Source organism: Antennarius striatus, chromosome 19 (genome assembly GCF_040054535.1).
Source record: "Antennarius striatus isolate MH-2024 chromosome 19, ASM4005453v1, whole genome shotgun sequence".
Lineage (NCBI taxonomy): Eukaryota > Metazoa > Chordata > Actinopteri > Lophiiformes > Antennariidae > Antennarius > Antennarius striatus.
The window spans coordinates 3,913,930-3,933,952 of NC_090794.1; the positions used below are offsets into that span (position 1 = coordinate 3,913,930).

The 20,023-nt window shown below is 43.2% G+C and overlaps 2 protein-coding genes across 8 annotated transcripts; one reads left to right on the forward strand and one right to left on the reverse strand.

Moving 5' to 3' along the window:
• Positions 1 to 1,155: 1,155 nt before the first annotated feature.
• On the forward strand, positions 1,156 to 18,348 carry fmn1 (formin 1). Of its 7 annotated transcripts, none has more exons than XM_068343111.1 (19): positions 1,156 to 2,803; positions 4,078 to 4,250; positions 7,609 to 7,717; positions 8,043 to 8,104; positions 9,467 to 10,176; positions 10,326 to 10,470; positions 10,994 to 11,081; positions 12,009 to 12,070; positions 12,153 to 12,241; positions 12,360 to 12,489; positions 12,637 to 12,783; positions 13,181 to 13,240; positions 13,344 to 13,464; positions 16,939 to 17,031; positions 17,181 to 17,232; positions 17,401 to 17,550; positions 17,684 to 17,765; positions 18,016 to 18,072; positions 18,214 to 18,348. In XM_068343111.1, the coding sequence occupies exons 1-18, from the start codon at positions 1,192 to 1,194 to the stop codon at positions 18,058 to 18,060; spliced, it is 3,930 nt and encodes a 1,309-aa protein (XP_068199212.1). In that variant the 5' UTR covers positions 1,156 to 1,191; the 3' UTR covers positions 18,061 to 18,072; positions 18,214 to 18,348. The 7 variants fall into 7 exon arrangements, with proteins under 7 accessions (XP_068199212.1, XP_068199215.1, XP_068199211.1 ...); XM_068343114.1 differs by having other exon boundaries at positions 10,329 to 10,470; XM_068343110.1 differs by lacking the exon at positions 18,016 to 18,072 and having other exon boundaries at positions 18,214 to 18,281.
• An 81-nt stretch (positions 18,349 to 18,429) lies between these two features.
• On the reverse strand, positions 18,430 to 19,865 carry grem1a (gremlin 1a, DAN family BMP antagonist). Its single transcript, XM_068343119.1, has 2 exons — positions 19,737 to 19,865; positions 18,430 to 19,555 (listed from the first exon to the last, which is right to left on the reverse strand). Exon 2 carries the CDS (start codon positions 19,545 to 19,547, stop codon positions 19,008 to 19,010), a length of 540 nt encoding a protein of 179 aa, XP_068199220.1. The 5' UTR covers positions 19,548 to 19,555; positions 19,737 to 19,865; the 3' UTR covers positions 18,430 to 19,007.
• Between the last annotated feature and the right edge of the window lie 158 nt (positions 19,866 to 20,023).

A 20,023-nucleotide genomic window follows, 5' to 3' on the forward strand; every position in this document is an offset into this window, starting at 1 on the left:
TTCAAATAGTCAAAAAAAAAGTCTCAGGGTGTTCCACAATAGAATATTATTAATAGAAAGCAACTGAGTGCTGCAAAAAGAAGGCAGAAACATCCAACAAAGAGGAAAAGAAGGAACCATACATGTCAAATGCTGCAGGTGTATCAGAATTATATATATATATTTTTTTTTTTTTAGATCTTTCTATTCACCATTTCTATTATGGTGGTTCCAGTTCTACTAACAGATGTTTGCTTCAACCAAATGCAATTTATCAAAGGCAGCAGGCCACAGGGTCAGATTAGCCCTCATTAGCCCACAAGGTGCCCATCTGACCTAAATCATGAGCGGGTGGCAGAGAGGCAGATGTGATTTACCTGCCCTGGGGTTAATATAGAGATTATGCATGAATCCCAGATTTGCCTCACCAGGAGCAGCATTATTGCTCCATGTTTTACCTCAGATAGTTGCTGCTATGTAATTGTCCTGCTACCTTCTACACACCGTCTTTAAATTGTGTACTTATATAAGTTCACATATTAATTCCTGTATAACCGCCTGTCTTCAAATTTAAAAATACTAACAAATATCTTACATTTACTTCAGTTTATTTGTTTGTGGACATTCCGTGTTGTGCCTCCACTCGTTGAGGATTAGATTAATTTGCAGTAAATCCTCACTGAGCTTCACCGTCTGTTTGTCTATAAGATCCCTCGACACCTGGTGGCAAAAAGCCCCCCAGTGATGCTACGATCAGCCAATGGGATTGGGTCAGATTCTCTTGGACAGCACTGATTGGTAGAAGCTAATCTGTTGCTCCAGTGACCGAGAGGAAGTCCTCTTCACCTGTATGTTAGTGATAGAGGAATAATCCGCTGCCACCCGGAGGGGTGCTACACAATCCTGTAAGTGAATGCTTCTTTACCTTAAATGTGTTGATTTTATCTTTGGTCCTACTTGTGACGGTTTCAACACAGTTTTAATATTTAAAATCTATTTTATGTCAGTATTCTGACTGATTTACTCTTCTGTGTACATGTAGTGCGTCTTTTCATGTTTGGTCCAGTTTTATATCCTGTTTTATTCTAATAAGGGAATGTTTTTTTAAGAATATACATGGAACTATAAGGAAATTGCAAGAAATGAACTTTTCTTCCCTCTAAGGAGTCTCGCCACGCTTTAAAGCTTCATCTGCGATGATCAAATAAAATCATGGAGAAAACTCACAAAGACTACACCCCGTTCAGCGTAAGGACTGCCGTGAGTCCATCCCTCTCCCACAGCGGGGGCTCGGCTCCCCCCTTTAAAGACCCTCAGAAGCTCCGGCAAAGATTAATCTCTGGGTGCGTGGAGGAGGATGAAACTGAAGCAGCGGAGGGAGGTCAGGCGGACATTTTCAGCCCTCCAGACTTTAAAGAAGCCTTTGACGCTTTGGATGACTTCTCTGAAATCCAGTGGCTCACAGAATTGTTACCGTTGTGTTTGCAGTGCCAAGATTTCATGATCATGGGTAATCAACAGGGTGTGAAGATTAAGTCGAACCTTTGTGCTTATCCTGAAAGTGGAAATGCTTTACCAAAATCCCCCAGATTTCAGATCCCTCGCAAAAAAAGGAGAAAAGTGGAAGAGCTGGTTTACACCAGTGACTTTCAGCGTAACCTGAAGATGACACACCAGACTCTACAGATGCCTTTCAAGGAAAGAAGGTCAACAAAGCTCCAGATGATGAGTACTCCTACCTTTGGGGAGTGGGAATCGGAGGAAGACAAGCTGATGAACTACACTCCTGCAGTCAGAAGAAAGAGAGCTGTCGGGAGTCTGCAAGAGCAAAAGACATCCTGGAGAGCGAAGCTGACTGATGTTTCATCTGCTAATTTACCGTCCATCAAAAAAGACTTTTTCTCTACCAGAAATAATTTGCCTGGAAAGAAAGGATCCGATCTGTCTGACTCAGACCTCTCTGAGTATGACAACGATACGTATCCGTCAAATATATCCTCCGATCGTTTGGAGCTGCCAAGGAAGACAGAAGAAAGTTCTACAAAAGACCAGATCATTCAGGAAGAAAGGGAGACAAAGTTGGCACAAAATGGAAAGAGGACAGATGAAGAGATGGAGAAGAAGGCTGCAGCACAGAGAGTAATGGGCAAGATCGAGGAAGTGGAAGGTATCATTCGTAGGGTGAGTCTCACCAGTTCGGACTGGATCGGAGGAGATGGTTACGAAAGGGAAAGCGGTCAGTTTATTTCAGAAGGATGTGTTGACTCCCAGTTTGAAGACCAGTCTCTGCTGGTTGAAGAGTTTCACGCTTTGGGTGAAGCTCTGAGCCAGAGTCTGCGTGAGGCCCTGAAGATGGAGGCGGCTAAAGCAGAGAGTGAACCCTTTCCGTGGGTCAAGAAGACTTCCTGTAAGACAAACCTTGTAGGAGCAACAAGCAGGCCTCTAACTGTATCCCCACACTCTTACCACTTCAAATCCAATGTTCCAAGTATTTCTTCATCGCCCTCTCCATCAGGAGAAAACTCCCATGATCCTACACCGTCGTCTCCGATTTTGTCGCCTCTGCTCACGTACAGCCAACACCCAGTTCCTCTCGATAAAAAAGACATCTCAACGTGCCGCAGTGGGTGGATGAACTCGGATGAAGACGGTTTACTCCCCCGAGGAGCTGGAGGATGCAGACATGCCGCCGTCACCTCCAGCTGGATGGGAGACGATTGGAAGATAAGTGACCAGGCTTGTTGGATGAATGAACAGACTCAGATGCGGATCTCTCGATGCAGCAGCGAGACAGAACCTAGACTGGAGGATCTGCTCTGTTCAGGTAAAGATGCTGTAGCCGCCATGAAAATATATCAGAACGCATTAATAATGAAAGTAGTTCATGTATTTTTAAAAAGATTATACAGCAGAAGTACAGATCTAGTATAAGGTTCCACTTTTCATTGGATTTGATCGACGGCTACATCATGGAAATAGCTTTAGCGTCTGTCATGTGTGATGTTGGTATAATGAAAGCATTCAGGTGTGTTTGGCTGTAGCGTGAAGGATGTGAGGTAGTCTGTAAGTAATGGCCACTGGCTGGTCTGACATCCCACCACGTCTCTGTGTGAGTCTGTGTTCGCTCAAGCAGGAAGTACAACGAAGCACCTGATGTGAACATCACCATAGTCCTGTACTGACCCGAGTCTGCACTGTGTGTGTGTGTGTGTGTGTGTGTGTGTGTGTGTGTGTGTGTGTGTGTGTGTGTGCGCGTTACCCAGAGGAGGCCTCAGTGTGGGATTAAGGCATGTGATAAAAACATGCAGTCGCTCATCTTACTGTCGTATCATATTTTACACAACTTACTGTAGGTCATGTGGATTTTTTCTTGCCTTTTGTGTGATGTCTGGAAGGAAAACATCATTTGTACCTTGCTGTGGAAATGAAAAGAGGAAATTATATGTGAAGGAATGAAAGTCTGACTCAGTTATGGATGTTAGAAGTTAGTAGCTAATATTAGAAGTCTGAGTTTGGTGACTTGTGCTCATTTTTCTGGAAAGAAAAGCCCACCCGGCAGACTGAATAGTAGTGACTTGGTGAAATTCAATACATTTTTAAGGAATGATGATGATGATGCTGACTGAGAAGAAGAAACAACATGGTTAGACTAGAAAAATTTGCCAGAAGCTTTTTAATCTGGCCTTGATAATCAATCTCCGCTGAAAGCTGCACAACCTGCATCACTGTTGATGCTCTCATCTGACGCTGAACCTGTTTAGTGTAGGTTTCTTCCTGCGGGGTGAGGGTCACGTGACCTTATGAAGGCCGCATGCAAAAAGTATGAGCTGCTTTTTACAACATGTGAAAGTTTTTTTTTTTTTTAAATCATCACATAGAAATCAAAGGAATTAAATGCTGACATATTTGCAGAAATACGCTTTATACCTAGAGAGAGTGTGAGTGTAAAATACTGCAAGAATTATAGCAACATTCATCTTTCTATCGATCACTAAAGAAACCGATTTGTCATTGAAAGATAATTCGGGGCCACTTTTACCTGCAGGTTTCAGGTCGATTGTGTTTCTCCTTGAATGAATTTGACTCGCTCTCCTCCAGATGAGGCTCTGCTGAGGCAGGAGGAGATCTGGCAGCAGGAAGTGGAGGAAACTCTCTCCTTCTCGCTTTCTGACCCATCCAGACCGAGACACATTGACTTTTGGCGCATCACGGCCCCTGATGATGACATCATCGACACACCAGCCAACACACCTCTGCCAGCAGAGTTCCGGGTGAGTGAGGCTTCCCCCATTACTCAGAGTTACTTGCTTCACAATCCAGCTGATCCAGGTCCAGAGTAAGTCCTCATATCTGTGACAAAGAGTCCCTTGTGGTTATATAACAGAAGGGATTTTAAAATAAAACTCATTCTATAAGTGCTTTGTATGAGCAAGGAATTAAAATGAAAAGCTTATTGGGTTTTAAAGCTCTTACGCTCCTCCTCCAAGTGTTTGGAGAGATGTAATACTTTCATTTTGAAAATTCTGAGAGCAACAAATTGCAGGAGACACATTTCTAAATGTAAAAAAAAGTTTTTTCTTTTGTGCATCAAGAGGCAGGTGCTAACATAGTCATGATTCTGCTCTCATGTCTCTGCTAAGGACTAAATAAAGAAATAATCTCACTTGATATTTCTTACCTGATGATGGATGAAGTCTGTTTGTTCAAGAGTTTTGTGAACATGTTGAGATTTTAATGCTATTCTGTCGGATTATCTGCATTCATTCCCATTACATAAACGCAACTCACATAAGGGCCACAAATAATGGCCACACTGACCCCCCACCCCACCCCACCCCTCCCCTCCCACTGGGAATGCAGCAAACACCTCATTAACATTCATAGGTTTGAGCCAGTTAGGTCATCATTACAAGGTACAGGCAGTCCTCTGAATTCCATAGCTGTCAAGGAAAGTTACACAACTCGATGACATGCAGTAAAAACATTATCACTAGTGTGATAGTGTGTGATCTGTCACCGACCGGCTGCTGGGTGCATGCAGCCGGAAAGCAAACAGGAGCTGAATGTGAGAGGAGAGAATAACCCGACGACAACTGAACAACACACAAAACATGAACTACTGTCAGGATAGAGCTTCATTTTTGTCTGTTCTCCCAATAAATTAGGTCTAGTTGGATTTTTTTTTGTTTTTAATTTTATATATAAAGTAATTCAAATTGTTCCCCTAATAAACCACATGCTTTTATTTTCTTAACCAATCATCTGGGAGAACTTCTCTGTCTATCAGCACAGTGTACTACATGTGAAATGAGCTGATTACAATGGAGGAGGGTTGGACCCACTAATGTGCTCAGATTAGCCGCATGTTGCGCAGTAATATGCACCGGGTGGGGTGGGGGGGGCAAACCTCCTTGCTACTTACAAGCCAAATGTTCAAGAAGTGATCCCTGGCAGTCCTATTTACCTTCCATCGTCTCTGGGTGTGGCGTCCTTCCATCTGTCGTGGGTGGTTTCCTTCACGGATCTATCGGTCACCGTCTGGTTACAGTTACAGGTGCAGAGGAAACCGGAGGGAGGAAGAAGAGGAGGAAGAAAGAAGAGCCTGGAAGCAGAAGCCAGGACTTGGATCTGCTTTAACTGTGGTTGAAATTAGTCACTTTTGGAGGCGTGGAGGCAGAAACTTTACTTTTCCATAAGAGTGTGGATTTGTCTCGTGTTATTGGTTGGTCTGAGTGACGAAAAGCTGCTCCTGCTTTGGGATTGCAAATGCAGTTTTCTGGTAAGACTGTTCTCAACAAACTGCAGCCGAAACCAATCGGATTCTCCCTGCTGATGATCTGACTTGATTGACATTCAAGTTGCATGAAGCTGGAAACTCTTGCATGCACATACAGATGCCTAAACTCTCATTACATTTTTCTGCACAATGTGGAACAAGTGACTCGTATGTAAACGCTGTGAATAATAACTGCATTACTGACACTGCTGAAGAAGATCCTCTAGAACTTCCTGATCCCTCCTTTCTGGAGAATCTCACTACTTCCTTTATGTGCGATTCCAAGTCGTAGGAAATGGAGAAGCAAAAAGCCATCCTGAAATTTTTCAGGTCCTTATCAGGGGATCAAAATGAGGACATGATGCAAGGACGCGACGAGCTAGGCTTTAATGAGAAGAGAAACGGGAAAAAGAGTTATGAAGACATCTTGGAGGACAGGAGTGGCTCTTTATTTTACCTCATATTACCCCGTGAAGGAGAGACTATTACGTCTAACTCAGCAGGATGTAAAAATGGGAGAGAAGCAGGAAATGACTCCAATGAGACGGAGGAGATGAATCAGGCCAACCTAACGGAGCAGCTCAGCAAGGCTTTACATCCTGAAAATGGCTCAGAAGAGCAGATAAAGACGAGCGATGAACTCTGTGAGAAAGTAAATGGTCCCATCGATGAGGTTTGCCAACATATTTCAACAGGCTGCACAAAAACACGTCGTGACTGTGTTGCACAAATCAACGACATGCAGGAGGTCATGACGGAAACCAACCAAGGAGCGAGGAAGGACAGTGAGATAGTTCTTCCCAAGGATGAGTCCATCGTAACTGGATCCAATTCGGGTGAGGAGTCGGACTCACAAACAGCAAATAGAGCAACATCTAAAACCAAACGTGTGGTGATAACAGTGACTCGGACAAGATCTGACGCGGAGGAGCTGGTTGGACCATTAGTGGAGCACAATGGTGGATCTTCCTGCTTTAAAGATGATGATGATGATGATGATGATGATGATGATGATGATGATTATGATGCTGACGGAGAAAAAAGAGATGTGTTTCCATGCTTTTCCACTGAACCTGTCCATCCAGACACAACGCTGAGAGGTCTCATCATGTCTGCAGCCGTAGAAGATAATCCTCCGCCAGTTGCCACCGTCACCAGAGCCACCTTCTCCCCACGATCCTCCACCGACAAGCAGATCCAGCTCCCAGCTCTGTTCAGCGGACTGAGGGTCCTGAGGAAAGTGGTAGTCGGGCCGGAGCACGACACCATGTCCGAGATCAAACCTTTGTCTCCGGGAGAGAAGAGGGAGCATTTCCCTGAGAAGCCAGAGGATGTTAAGGGTCAAGGGAGCTTCCTGGATCAGATCTCCCACTTACTCAGCCGGGAAAAGAAGGGTGAGGAAGAGCAAAATACAAGAGTAAAGAGGGAGACTGAGGAAAGGGATGAGGTTGAGTGGAAACATCTTGAAACCAAAGAAGAGGTGGACGTTTTGTTTCAGCCGACGGAACCTTCTCTATCCAGTGCAGAGGCTGCATTCGATGCCTTCAAAGCCTTTTTCACCCCAAAACCTCTGAAAAAGGACCCGCTAGAGAAGTTGGACCTGGAGGCCGTGAAGAGGAGGATTACAGCAGATAAAGATGCACTGAGAACACTTTTTGAGAGAAGCTCCAATAAGACGCCGGAGAAGAACGACTCAGCTGATTGCCAAGTAGGACGTGTGCACAAATGGACACCAGACATTAAACGCGACCGTGCTTTTATTCTACGACTGTCCTGGTGTCCTGAGTGTAAAGATGTTCTGTTTTATGATTTATCTGATTGTGAGTCTCTTGTATGATTAATTTTCCTCACAGTCGGAAGCAGTCACCCCAGGAGAGGGTGAAGAAAGAACTCCTGGTCGTTTACAGGCTGTGTGGCCTCCACTCAAGGAGGAAAAGGTTGGGCTGAAGTACACAGAAGCAGGTATTATCTCTTTCCTTATATTATTAATATAATCCAAAAATGCAAATGGGCTGAGGAGGATGTGGAGTCCGACTTTGTGGTATCATGTGGTGGATGTTTAATCAAACTCAACAGCTCTGACAAACACAACTCCACCCTGTCTGTCCACGGAAAACCGGTCCGGCCTTCGTCACCTTTGATGTGGACTGACTGCTCTGTTGGATAGATTGATAGGTCTACACTTTATCTTTGAAAACCTTTGAGCTTCCTGCAGTGACGTGAGGTGCAGGGGATGTGATAAAGAACTATAAACTGTTGTAAACTATGCGTCTCTATTTCCTGCCAGAACACCAGGCTGCTCTCCTGCAGCTGAAGAGGGAATGCAAAGAGGAGCTGGAAAAGCTGCAGGTCAGTATGAAGGATGTGCTACTAGCTGTGTCCACATGTACTGTGTGCACAAATGCTAACAATAAGTCAAGTTAAGTCAACTTTAATACAGGTAGTCCTCAACATACGAACATAATTGGTTCTGAAAGGCTGTTCGTAAGTTGAATTGTTCGTAAGTTTTTAATTATTAAATTCCCATCTATAATTGCCATTCAAGGTCATTTAAATGCAATCAATACTCTAAATCCCAAAGTACTATTCCCAAAGTCTCAGGCACCACTTTATTCTTGATTACTCCGTTTTATTTCCATTAGTGTCAGTTAATGTTTCCGGGCAGAAACCTAACCCAAAAACATTGGTTCCCACATCATTTACCTGACAACAACAACAACAAAAAAGGTAAAGATAAAAAAAAATATTGGCTCATTTTGTTTTGAGTTAAGTCTTTCTCGATGATTAAAAAAACACACTCGCAAAAAAATAATCAAGTTTACGTCATTTCACCTGATTTAATGTCAGTCCACACAAATACTGGATTCGTAAAATGACTAGACAATCATTAAAAGCAAATAATGTGATATTATTCTAAAATAAATAAGGATTAAAAACATGTAATCACATTTAAAAAAAAATTGTTCCAGTATCTACAATTAAACACCACTCATAAATCAAGTGATTGGTTTGATTTCAGATAAGTTTATGGTAAACTTTAGCTCCTTATAATCTTATACCTTGACAACAGTAAAGTCATTTGACTATTTATAAAGCCCTGAATCACATTTGTGTAGTGAAATTGAGTTGTGACTGACAGCAGGGCTAAATATTCGGGATACTTTTTTGTATCGCCAATGTTTTTTGGTTGTGATACAAATACGTGGATCCCCAATGTTTACCTCTTAGGAATACTTCAGATCCACTCTACAGTACTTTAGCATGTAGCATGTAGCATGTCATTTACCTGTAGAGTGAATGAAGAGGAGGAGGAGGGAGGAGTTATTGTGGGTCAGAGTTGTCATTAGAGAGATGGTCACCACTATCTTCACTAGTTTTTACTTTATCAAACTTGATAAACAGCAAAGTATTCAAGGTACGAATCCTGACGCTCTCAGATGCTCACAGACAACAAAAAAACAACAAAACAGAGGGAGACGAGTGTTGGAGCTGCGTGAACGCAGCGCTGCTGCCCCCCGAGGAGGTTGTGGCTGAAAGTGGAACTGCAGGACAATAGTCAGATATGGTGGAACGTGTTTGTTTGTATCTCAGAATGATCATAAATTTGTAAGTTGAGGACTACCTGTATGAATCACTATAACGGCGATAAAACCAGACAATGATGACAATCATGTTGGGGCTTCATCTAAATGATACCGCTGTTATTTTCAGGAGGATTTTGGTCAGGAACTCTCAAGGCTCAGGGTGGAAAACGAGGATAATGTTGTCCGTCTGGAGGTCAGTCTGGCCGAACTGCAGGTCCAGATATCGCAGACTGGAGTCCGTCGCCATGGGGACCTGAAAGATGTCGCCGTATCAACAGGAGACGATTTCATACACAAAACCTTCCGCACAGTCTGCATCCAGACAGATCGTGAGACATTCCTCAAGACCCCTGAAGATGGAGAGAATGCAGGAAGAACCTGCACCAGCCCACAGCAGAAAGCCACTCCCAAAAAGCTGGACCTGGCTTCCATCAACCTCAGCCTGACTGGTCAGAGGGATGTAGCTGTGTCCACCTCCTCATCATCTCATGATCTTATTCCCCCACCTGAGGCCACATCACATCTGTCAGAACAACCAGATGGTCTTCTTCAGAAGTCATCTACCGAAGTAGACAATTCACCTCCTCCTCCACCAAGCCTGTCTGCTCCCCCCAACAACAATTCACCCTCAAACATCCCTCCACCTCCACCTCCACCACCACCACCACCACTTCCACCTCCACCTCCTCAATCCAAACCAGGCTTTGCTCCACCACCTCCACCTCCTCCTCCTTTTGGGGGTCTCATGATTGATAAAGCTCCCAGGAAACCAGCGGTGGAGCCATCCCGACCCATGAAGCCTCTGTACTGGACCAGGATCCAGATCCAGGATAACAAGTAAGTTCTCAGGATATTAATATTGTATTTGGGGGTAAAATCTAATGAAGACACAGAATTTAATGGAGGGTTAAACACCTCAGTTCATTTGCCCTGATCTGCATGTCTCATATTACTGCACAATTCATTAGGATTGTATGTCTCTCCAGCAGAAACAACACACTTTGGAATATTTTAGAGGAACCAAACATAATTAATACCAGCGAGTTTGAGGAACTCTTCGCCAAAACCACCACACAGACCAAGAAAAAGCCTCTGTCAGAAGCGTACGAGAAGAAGACCAAGGCCAAGAAGGTAACCATCTTAATACCCAATACGTGCAATATGCTGTTTGTCCACTAGAGGGGGCGAGATCCTTGATTTTTAAAGGCCATTTGACACTTATCAGCAGACTGTTGAGTAAAGACTGAGACAGAACCATGAGTTTAAAAGAAACTGTTGTTGTTTTTTAGCAAAGAAACTTTATTTGTACATCATCTCTTCCACAAACATTCAAATTTTGATTAGGAAAGAATATAATTCAATAAAAAGGTAAATTATTCCATTTCATCGTCTAACAGTAAACAGTACACGGGGCTGCCTTTTGATCCGTTGAGTAGATATATGTTAAATCCTTTATTCCTGAGTGGTTGTGTGTGTTTGCTTTACCGCAGCATGGTGTGACCTTTGTTTATTTTCCTCCATCCTTTCACAAAAAGCTCGCCACTAATGACTCACTAATGGTTTCTAATTGTAAGGTCGTCATGGTAATGGTTTGTGCGTGTGTGTGTGTGTGTGTGTGTGTCTGTGTGTCTGTGTGTATGTGTGTGTGTTTCAGATCATTAAGCTGCTGGAGGGGAAGCGCTCTCAGGCTGTGGGCATCCTCATATCAAGTCTTCATCTGGAAATGAAGGACATACAACAAGGTGAGTCATGTGTGTCATAGAAACCGATGAGTCATGGTTTATTGTCTATCAGCTTATCTGCTGATAAAAGGAATTCAACCCACCCACCCATTTATTGTGAATAAAAAAAATCTCTTTATACGATACAGTGCAAATACAACAGTTTAAATACTAAATTGTAATAAAATGTAATATTGACACGGATATCCAGTCATCTTTTTTGCTTTAGAAAGCAAACATTAAACTTTAATGATAATCAGCATTAAAGTTTCCATAATTAAAGCATTAAAGTAGAGCAATAACTGTATTTCCCAGCCAGTCTGAGACCTTGAACCTGCAGCAGTCATCTGCTCCTCGTACATCAGCTGGATTTAAGTGTAGCCCCTGGCTACATGCTGAAGGTACCCTGTATTTAACTTTGAATATGAGCTGTTGGTGAGTCTAAAGTAGGATTAGAGGCTAAAGCAGCCAGCAAGATGGTCACGGAGAGGTAATCTGCACAGCTAATCACAAACTTTACCAAAAAATCTTTCTGTTCAGAGAGTTAAAAAGGAAGGATCGTCATCTTATCCCTGTTAGCAAAATCCCAGTAAGGGGTTTCCTGAGAAACCAATACCAATACCCACAATCATCACTGAACAACCAACAAATACCTAGAAAAAACACATGCACGCATGGACATCCCTTGTTTCAAGCAAAGCAGTTAGCATGGGTTGCTAACTTGATCTTGGTTGTATTGATGAAGCCCTGCTGGAAATTAAACTGATCAGACTTGTTCAACATATGATACAATATGATATGAGAAGATGCGATACGATGTTAAAAAAAAGGCTCATTAGTCCCTTTTAACCATAGTTTCCATAGTTTTAATAAAACCATAATAAAACCAAAGTTTTATTATAGTTTCCTTTTAACCATTTTCCATCTATGCTTGTCTGCATTCCCCAGCTATCCTGACTGTTGACCCCTCTCTGGTGGACTTGGAGGCCATTGAAGCCCTGTATGAGAACGTAGGTATTCAAGCAAACTTTGCTGCTGTTTAACTACAACATACCATTGCAAACCCCTCTTCTTCTGCTATTTCATTGGCAGAGAGCACAACCGGAGGAACTGGAGAGAATCAGGAGACACTACGAGACGTCGGAGGAAGAAGAAGTTAAACTGCTGGATAAACCTGAACAGTCAGTGAGATAAATCCCAGGACTGTTTACTGTGTTTGACCTCAGTCAGCGTTTCTCAGAGTGATGAACGGCACCGTCACATTTGTCCTCTTGCCTTCGGTGTGTGCTCCAACTCCAGGTTCCTGTACGAGCTGGCTCAGATCCCAGACTTCGCCGGCAGAGCTCAATGCATCATCTTCCGATCGACTTTCAAAGATGGGATCGCGTCCATCCAAAGCAAGCTCAACACGGTCTCCAGTGTCTGTGAGGTAGGAAAAAAGGTCATTAAATGTGTCAGTATAGATATTTTATTGTGTTTACAGTGATTTTTATTCAGTACATATCATGCCCAACGCCTTTGTGATACATGGAGAATCTCAGCTTGACCATGACAGTGATTGATCTTGTTTTTTTAGGGTCTGCTGGAGAGTGATGGTGTGAGGACGGTGGTGGGACTGGTTTTGGCTCTGGGGAACCACATGAACGGAGGCAGCAGGGACAGAGGTCAGGCCGACGGCTTCGGTCTGGAGATTCTACCTAAACTGAAGGATGTGAAGAGCAAGGTAAAACCTTTTATTCCTTGTTTCAAGAATGTTGCTTTGTCCCTTTCCTTCTTCTTTGGTGATCCTGAATCTCGTCATAGTATCTTTAGTGTGAGAAAAACTTTTATTTGCATCTTTACTGCAAAGCAATGCTGTATATTTTATTCAATATACGGAATCACAGGGTTACAGTATGTAGCCTGAAAGGCTAAACCGAGGGTAAAAAAACAAAACAAGTTCAGGCTGCAAATTCAGCAGTGAGCAAAAGCTTGTTTTTATGCCCACATGCTAATAAAAGAAAGATGAACCATCTGTATTTTTGTCCGCTCAGAGAAACTGGAATTTTTTTTTCCCACTTCAACACATTTTAAATCTATTCTTTTGATTTTTTTTCTAAATCTTTTGGATTCCCTCTCAGGACAACCGCATCAGCCTGGTGGACTACGTGGTGTCGTACTACCTGCGTCATGTGGATCAGGTACGAGTGAAGCTCGTGTATTTAAATTACTTTTGTGTGAATATTTGTGTGTAGTCGTTTCTCAGTCCCTGATCTAATAATGTTAATTTTATCAATCCACCAGAACGCCGGCACAGACAAGAGCACCTTCCCGCTTCCTGAACCCCAGGACGTCTTCCTCGCTGCGCAGGTCAAGTTTGACGACCTCGCCAGAGACCTGAAGCAGCTCGGAAGTGACCTTTCAAGTACGTGACGTCGTCGCTGCGACCTTTACCCGTTCCAGCAGCGTTTTAAAAATGCATGCCTCTTCCCTTCCCCTTCCCTCGTTTACACATGTTCGCCAAAACATCAGCTCCACGCCGAGCAGACAGGCGGCGAGCTCAGGCGTCCGTGTCGACTGGGAGACTGGAAGAGTCTCCTTGTGGTCATTTTGTTGTGTGTTTTTGTTTGACAAACCTCAGCCAGCCTGTGTAACTCAATCACTCTGATTTTTAGCGGTTCCAACAGACCAAACCTCGGCCCGGTCTGGCATCGTTTTTCCTCAGACACCGCCCTCCCCCACAACTCACCACCCTGATTTCCCACCGGCCCCGGTCATTGAGGAACTGTTTACACTTGGGGCTCAAGGCCCTGCTTCTCCAAACCAAACTGGAGTTAGCTTAAGACCCAGAACAAAAGATTTCCTCTCATCTGTCGTATCCTGGCAGCCGTTTTCCTCCTCGCTCTGTAAGTGTGCCCATATGAAACCGCTCAGCGTGCCAGCCGGTCCACCGAGACGAGTCGTGTTGAGGACAATGCTGATTCTGACGTGTTGTTTCCCTAGGTATCCGTGTGTGTGTATGTGTGTGTGTGTGTGTGTGTGTGTGTGTGTGTGTGTGTGTGTGTATTCAGACTAGTAGGAGTCTCGCTGCTGATACTGGCCTGGCGCCTTTCAGATCCAGCTTCTAATCCTCCCGCCCATCAGATCTCCCATTGTTGTGCCTTTGTGCCCGTGTCGCCGGCGCAGGGAGACCGCCGCTTCCCACTTGTGTAATCTCCAGACCTCCTGTATCTGTAGTGTATCTGCACGGGATGATGCACCGATCCCCGAACTGCTGGGTTGCATCACCTGGGCTCCACTCTGGCCCCTCTACCCCCACCCCCACCCCCCAGATGTGTACCACAGATAGGTTTCTTTACCTCTCAACACAGCTTTGTCTTATCGGACCGTCTACCTAAACAACCGTGCAATCTGGGTCGCTGGTTCTTTTTTGTTCTGCCTGTTTGGACCGCCCTCATCGCTGTGTTTACTCTTCGGTTGGTATGAGATGTTTCCCAACGCCAGCGGAGGGACCGCTGTTTCCCTCAGGTCATCCATGTTTATGTCTATTTAAATAGACTTGGTTGAATTGGGCCGTAGCGTAGACAGGTGTCACTTTGCTGCACGTCTGTCAGTCTTGATTGACATTATGGTTGTGTTTTACTTTGCGTGTGACACAAAAGACACTTTGAAATCTGTTTTTTAGCGGCCAGACCGTCCCAACTGAAAGGCTTTGAATGACACTTCAAATCACATCCAAATGTGGTCTGGACGAGATTAGCAACAAGGCTATTTCATGTGGTTTTTTAGCTGCCTTTAGACTTTCTATAAATCGATCTGCATACAATCTGCCAAAAAATGGATTTGACATGGAAGTCTAAACAAGATTTACCAAAAAAAACCCACAACATCCTGACTCCTTCCCAATGTTACATGTTTAAATCTGGTTTGCTTTAATAGAGTTTAATGTATTTTCAAAAATGGCTTTGAAATTAAAACAAGACAACTTCATTCTGCTGAAAATAAGAAATACCAACAATACCAGCTTCAATATTGGAAAGCCACCCCACCAAAGTAAATTAGAACCTCCAGATACGAGTTTAATTTGTTTTGTGATTAAATTTGAAAGTCAAACAAATAGTTCCACATTTAAAATAACTACAATCATATAAATCCTTTCCAGCTTTGTAAAAAACAACAACCCCAAACCCCCTAAATTATGGAAAAAAACACATTTTTCATCAACCAATAGACGACCAATAGACAATAGCCTTTGCATAATAAATTGTATATAAATTACGTAAAGAATGATGAAGAATGAAAAGAAACGCAAAAGTCAGGAGAACATAAGAGCTACCTCTTTACTCCATGGAAGAGAACGAGATCCGGTCTCAGCTGATGTTGTATCCATCCGCCAACATGTGGGAAAGAACGAGATCCGGTCTCAGCTGATGTTGTATCCATCCGCCAACATGTGGGAAAGAACGAGATCCGGTCTCAGCTGATGTTGTATCCATCCGCCAACATGTGGGAAAGAACGAGATCCGGTCTCAGCTGATGTTGTATCCATCAGAAAAGAAAGAACAAGATCCGGTCTCAGCTGATGTGGTATCCATCCGCCAACTAGCGGCTGTGTCGTGAAGCACGGCTCGTATCCCAGATTTTGCTTGTATGTCAAACTAAAATATGGACAGAGCGACGTCTCGTATCTCAAATAACTCCTATGTCGAGCACCTTTCATCTCAAGGTACTGCTGTACACAGGTAGTTAGCTACGCCTGCGTTGTTGCCATGGCAACTCATGCAGATGCATTGAAGACACATGAAATTCTATTAACATCCTGGACAGGCTGTCTATTTGAGAGACCATCTGAACAAAGGCTTCTTGATTTGAGTTTTTGTATTTTTTAAAACCACTTTTAAATATATATGAAGTTTCATAAATATCTTTATATTATTTTACTGTAAAGCATCGATCCCTCTTTATAAAACCAAATCACTGCTTTGGTCCAGGCTGTGCAATTTCACACATTACATCTTAATCCTCCGCTCTTCATCATCGTCATCATCATCCTCTGTTTATGTGGACGTCTGTGACCCTCTTGAGGATAAAATAAGCAAACTTCTGCTGAAAACAAAGGACGGACAAAAGAAAGAAAGCTTCACCGCACAAAGCAGAAAGAGATACCCGCCTCCACAGTTTACAGAAATCCTGAATGAAAACAGTATTCTTTTGTAATCTTATCTGGGAGATGTTGATCGAGCGTCAGGGCAGGGGGGCCAGGGCTCGGCTCCCTCTGCAGCCTCTATTATGACTGCGTCTGCAGACTGGCTCCTCTGATCCCCTGATTGGATGCAGCAGAGCAATGTGGAGCCACAGACCGGCGGAGGAAGAGAGAGTGAGGGAGCGTGCCGTCGCCATCTCTGGACGCATCTCAGCGGAGAGGAAGTGGCTCTGATAACCTCCTGCTTGGGCACAGGTGGAGATATTTAACCCAGGAGCCCCTCGTTCTTCATCATCTTCCATCACCGTTAAAGCAGCAGTGAAGTTCAGAAGTGTCCAAAAGAAATGTGACGTCTTCATTTCACCATAATAACATGAGGGGGTGTAAAACCTTCATCCAAACTGAGACTGTGGGAAATATCATATCTGAAGGTTGTGTGACTTATTTATTTTAGATAAAGGTTCACGCTTTCACTACCGTGTGCTTCTAATCACTACAAACACACTACATGAACTTTAATATCAGGCACTTAATGCACACTAAAGAACTGAGCCCAAGAAAGAACAAAATAAAAGGTTTAAATAACATCCATGACAGGAATTATTGCCGTCACACAATTTATTTCCTTCCATATCTTTCCTTTTAAAATAAAATTTGACTTATTTTCTAAACATTTGTCTTTTCCTGTTTTTGCAGGATGTGAGAAAAACGTGCAGAAGGTTTCCTCAGATTCTCCTGAAGAACATCTGCAGCCATTCAAGGACAAGATGGAGACTTTTGTCGTCAGCGGTGAGTCAAATTTCATGCATAAAATGTCAAAATTTAAGGTTTAAATTCATTGCAGTAACTATAAGAGTCCGACATTCGTGTTTCATTCAATATGACTGCTTAAAATACAATCTTTATGCAACTAAACAGCTTTGTCTGCTTCTTTGCAGCACGAAAAGAGCATGCAGAAGCTTCCTATCAGTTGATGACTGCACAGAAAAGGTTGGAAAATGAATCACTGGCACCATTTTGAGCCCATCTGTTAATAAACCTCAAAAAATGTCCTGAGAATTTGCTTTTATAATGTTTTACTAAAAGTATTAGCAACACAGCTAACTGCTAAAGACTTAAAATGTAAATTCTCCCTTCATTATTTCATCCTCTCTTTAGTTTTCAGGACTTGTCTCTGTATTTTGGAATAAAACCCAAGTTGGGGGAGAAAGAAGCGACCACCGGCTACGTTTTTATGCTGTGGTTTGAGTTTTGCGCTGATTTCAAGGTCAGGTGGAAGAGGGAGAACAAGAACATCTCCAAAGAAAGGTATCCCACAGCCCTCAAACATGAATAGATCGAACTCTGTTAGAAAAAAAGCAGGGATTTTATTCAGTCAACTCAATCCAATATTAACTAGAAGGGTACTAGAATATTGGAAAAAACATATCTGTGTTTTCAGATTAAAAGAGGCTCAACTGTCGGTGAAGAGGATGACATCAGAGAAAAGGGTGGAGACCAGAAAGCTCCACCCGAACAGCCTGGTGAGACCTGATTCAATACGGTTGAATTGGGGGGGGGGGGACTGAGGAGGGAAAGAGATGTTCAACTGTTCATTTGTCTTTTTTGGGTACAAACATATTTCTGAAACCAGGTTGTGATTCTGCAATTCACATTAGATAAATGCACTTTGAAAGGTGTGGTCTGATTTTATTTTTTTATTTTTTTTGCTTTGGTTGAATTAACAAGAAGTTTTCAACTTTTTTAAGTTCACTTGTAATTCGCTTCCCGCAGAAAGAGCGACTGCGTCAGAAAGAAGCCAACATGTCTTCATTGTAAGACAGCCAGGAGGTATAAAAATTCTGCCGGCACACAATCATCCTCACTAATAAACTGGATTAGACTGGACATGGAGTCAAACCTATAGTTTCCTTGGTTTACATAAGAAAATATGTTAATAATTGACCTTTTACTTTTGTCTCCTGTTCTCAGATGTCCCTGGAGTGCATGGAACACACAGCTGACAGCTCTATTGAATAGACAGTTCTGAGCTCCACCTCTTTGGTTAGAAAAAAATTAATTAAATGGAAGATTGAGAAAAACCTTTTAGCACCAACTGTGTATATAATTCCTATAATGAATGAAGTGTAAAGTATAATCTTTTCAAGATTTTCCCACAAAAAAAATCAGAAAATGTGATTTCAGAGCTTGTTTTATTCGTCTTTCATGTGGTATACATATTATACTGCATTATAAAATGAAGTGTCATTTAAAAGTGCAAGTTGTAAATAAAAACAAAAATCTATTACATGAAGGCCTTCAGCTTCACATCCCACACAGTGGAAACAATACAACCAGTCCAATCCCAGTCCTTTGAGTCCTTGTGTTGCACATTCATCGACCTGCGTGTGTGAAAAGGACATGAAGTGTTACAACCCAACCTGTTCTAGGCTGAAATATCAAGGCTTTGACTTTAAACCATAAATCAGACGTTTTTCCTCCTGCATCTAAACCTTCTATGCAAAACCATTCGTGAACACACAAAACTGACTTTGTGCGCAGTGATTGCTGGACAATATGATACCTTATGGATTACAGGTCAGAGAGGAGAACGTGGCCCCTGAATCAACCAGTTGTCAATCGACAGTCAGTGTAACTTTTTATTCCACTACGATGACTTAAAAAAGGCTCAGATTGGTCCCTAAACTTCCCGCTTTATTCTCATGTCTTTCTGTAATTTACTTTTAAATGGCATCTGTCCTCTAATGGCAGAGGATACCATCGATCTAATCCATATCTATTGTTGTGCAGCGGCACTGTTTCACGCGTTGGATCCGTTTCTTCCTGGTGCTGGGTGTCTGACCCGGACAGAACAGGGTGTAGGTGACCGTGCTGAAGGCTTTGGGTTTGCAGGCAGAGCATGACTGGAAGACGTCTCCGTCTCGGTAATTATGCCTCGGGATGTAGAAGGAGTTGCACTGTCCGTAGCAAAACCGGTTGACGATGACGCGGCTGAGGCAGCCCTCCTCTCGGATGGTCTGCTTGAGCGGCTGCGTTTTGCACCAATCCATCCGCAGGTACCGACGCTCGGTGACGTGTAGCGCCTCCTGACTGGACTCCAGCACTTCATCGGTGGAGGTTATGGGGCCGTTCCGGCGGGACATGAGTCCACCGATGGATGGTTGGGTGCATCGAGTCGATTCGTGAATGTTGTTCTTGTTGGGATGCGGGAACGCGCCTTGAAACGTGTCGGCATGAGTTCTCCTCAGCGGGCTGAGCAGCAGCACCAAAGCTGCTGTAGAGATCAGAACAGATGTTGTCTTCATCACTGAAGCTGTAAAAAGTAGCACAGTCAGTTTTTGATGGAAAGAATTACGCGTTATTGTTGAAGGGATTTTACGCGGAGACTTTACGCAGCTTTTACGCACGCATTGCGCACCTAGTAGTCAATGTGTATAGCTATTTTAATGGTAATTAACAATTCAACAAAGTCAGCAGTAACTACTTTGATTTACCTGTTGTTTGGTCCTCAGAAGGAAACGTAATCCAGCCAGACAGCTTTGATGGTGGGTCCTTCTCTTGGGTTCTTCCACATGTGTCGTTACTCCACCAATGACCCACTGACGGCTTTTCCACAGTGTTTTCAGAACAGAGTTGAAGCAGAACACGCCCATAAATCCCTCAGTTCTCACTTCATTTGTCAGAAAGGGGGGGGGGGGGACGGGACAGATCCAAGTCCAAACATTGCCAATGCAGATAAAACGTTTATTTGACTTAAAGGAACACAAACATAACTCAACAG

Excerpts from the sequence above, each read along its gene's own strand:
- grem1a (XM_068343119.1), bottom strand. The coding sequence starts at position 19,547 with ATGAAGACAACATCTGTTCTGATCTCTACAGCAGCTTTGGTGCTGCTG.
- fmn1 (XM_068343110.1), top strand. The coding sequence starts at position 1,192 with ATGGAGAAAACTCACAAAGACTACACCCCGTTCAGCGTAAGGACTGCC. Across the intron at positions 7,718-8,042 it reads GCTGAAGTACACAGAAGCAG|AACACCAGGCTGCTCTCCTG; the intron begins GTATTATCTCTT and ends ATTTCCTGCCAG. Across the intron at positions 17,233-17,400 it reads TTGATGACTGCACAGAAAAG|TTTTCAGGACTTGTCTCTGT; the intron begins GTTGGAAAATGA and ends TCCTCTCTTTAG.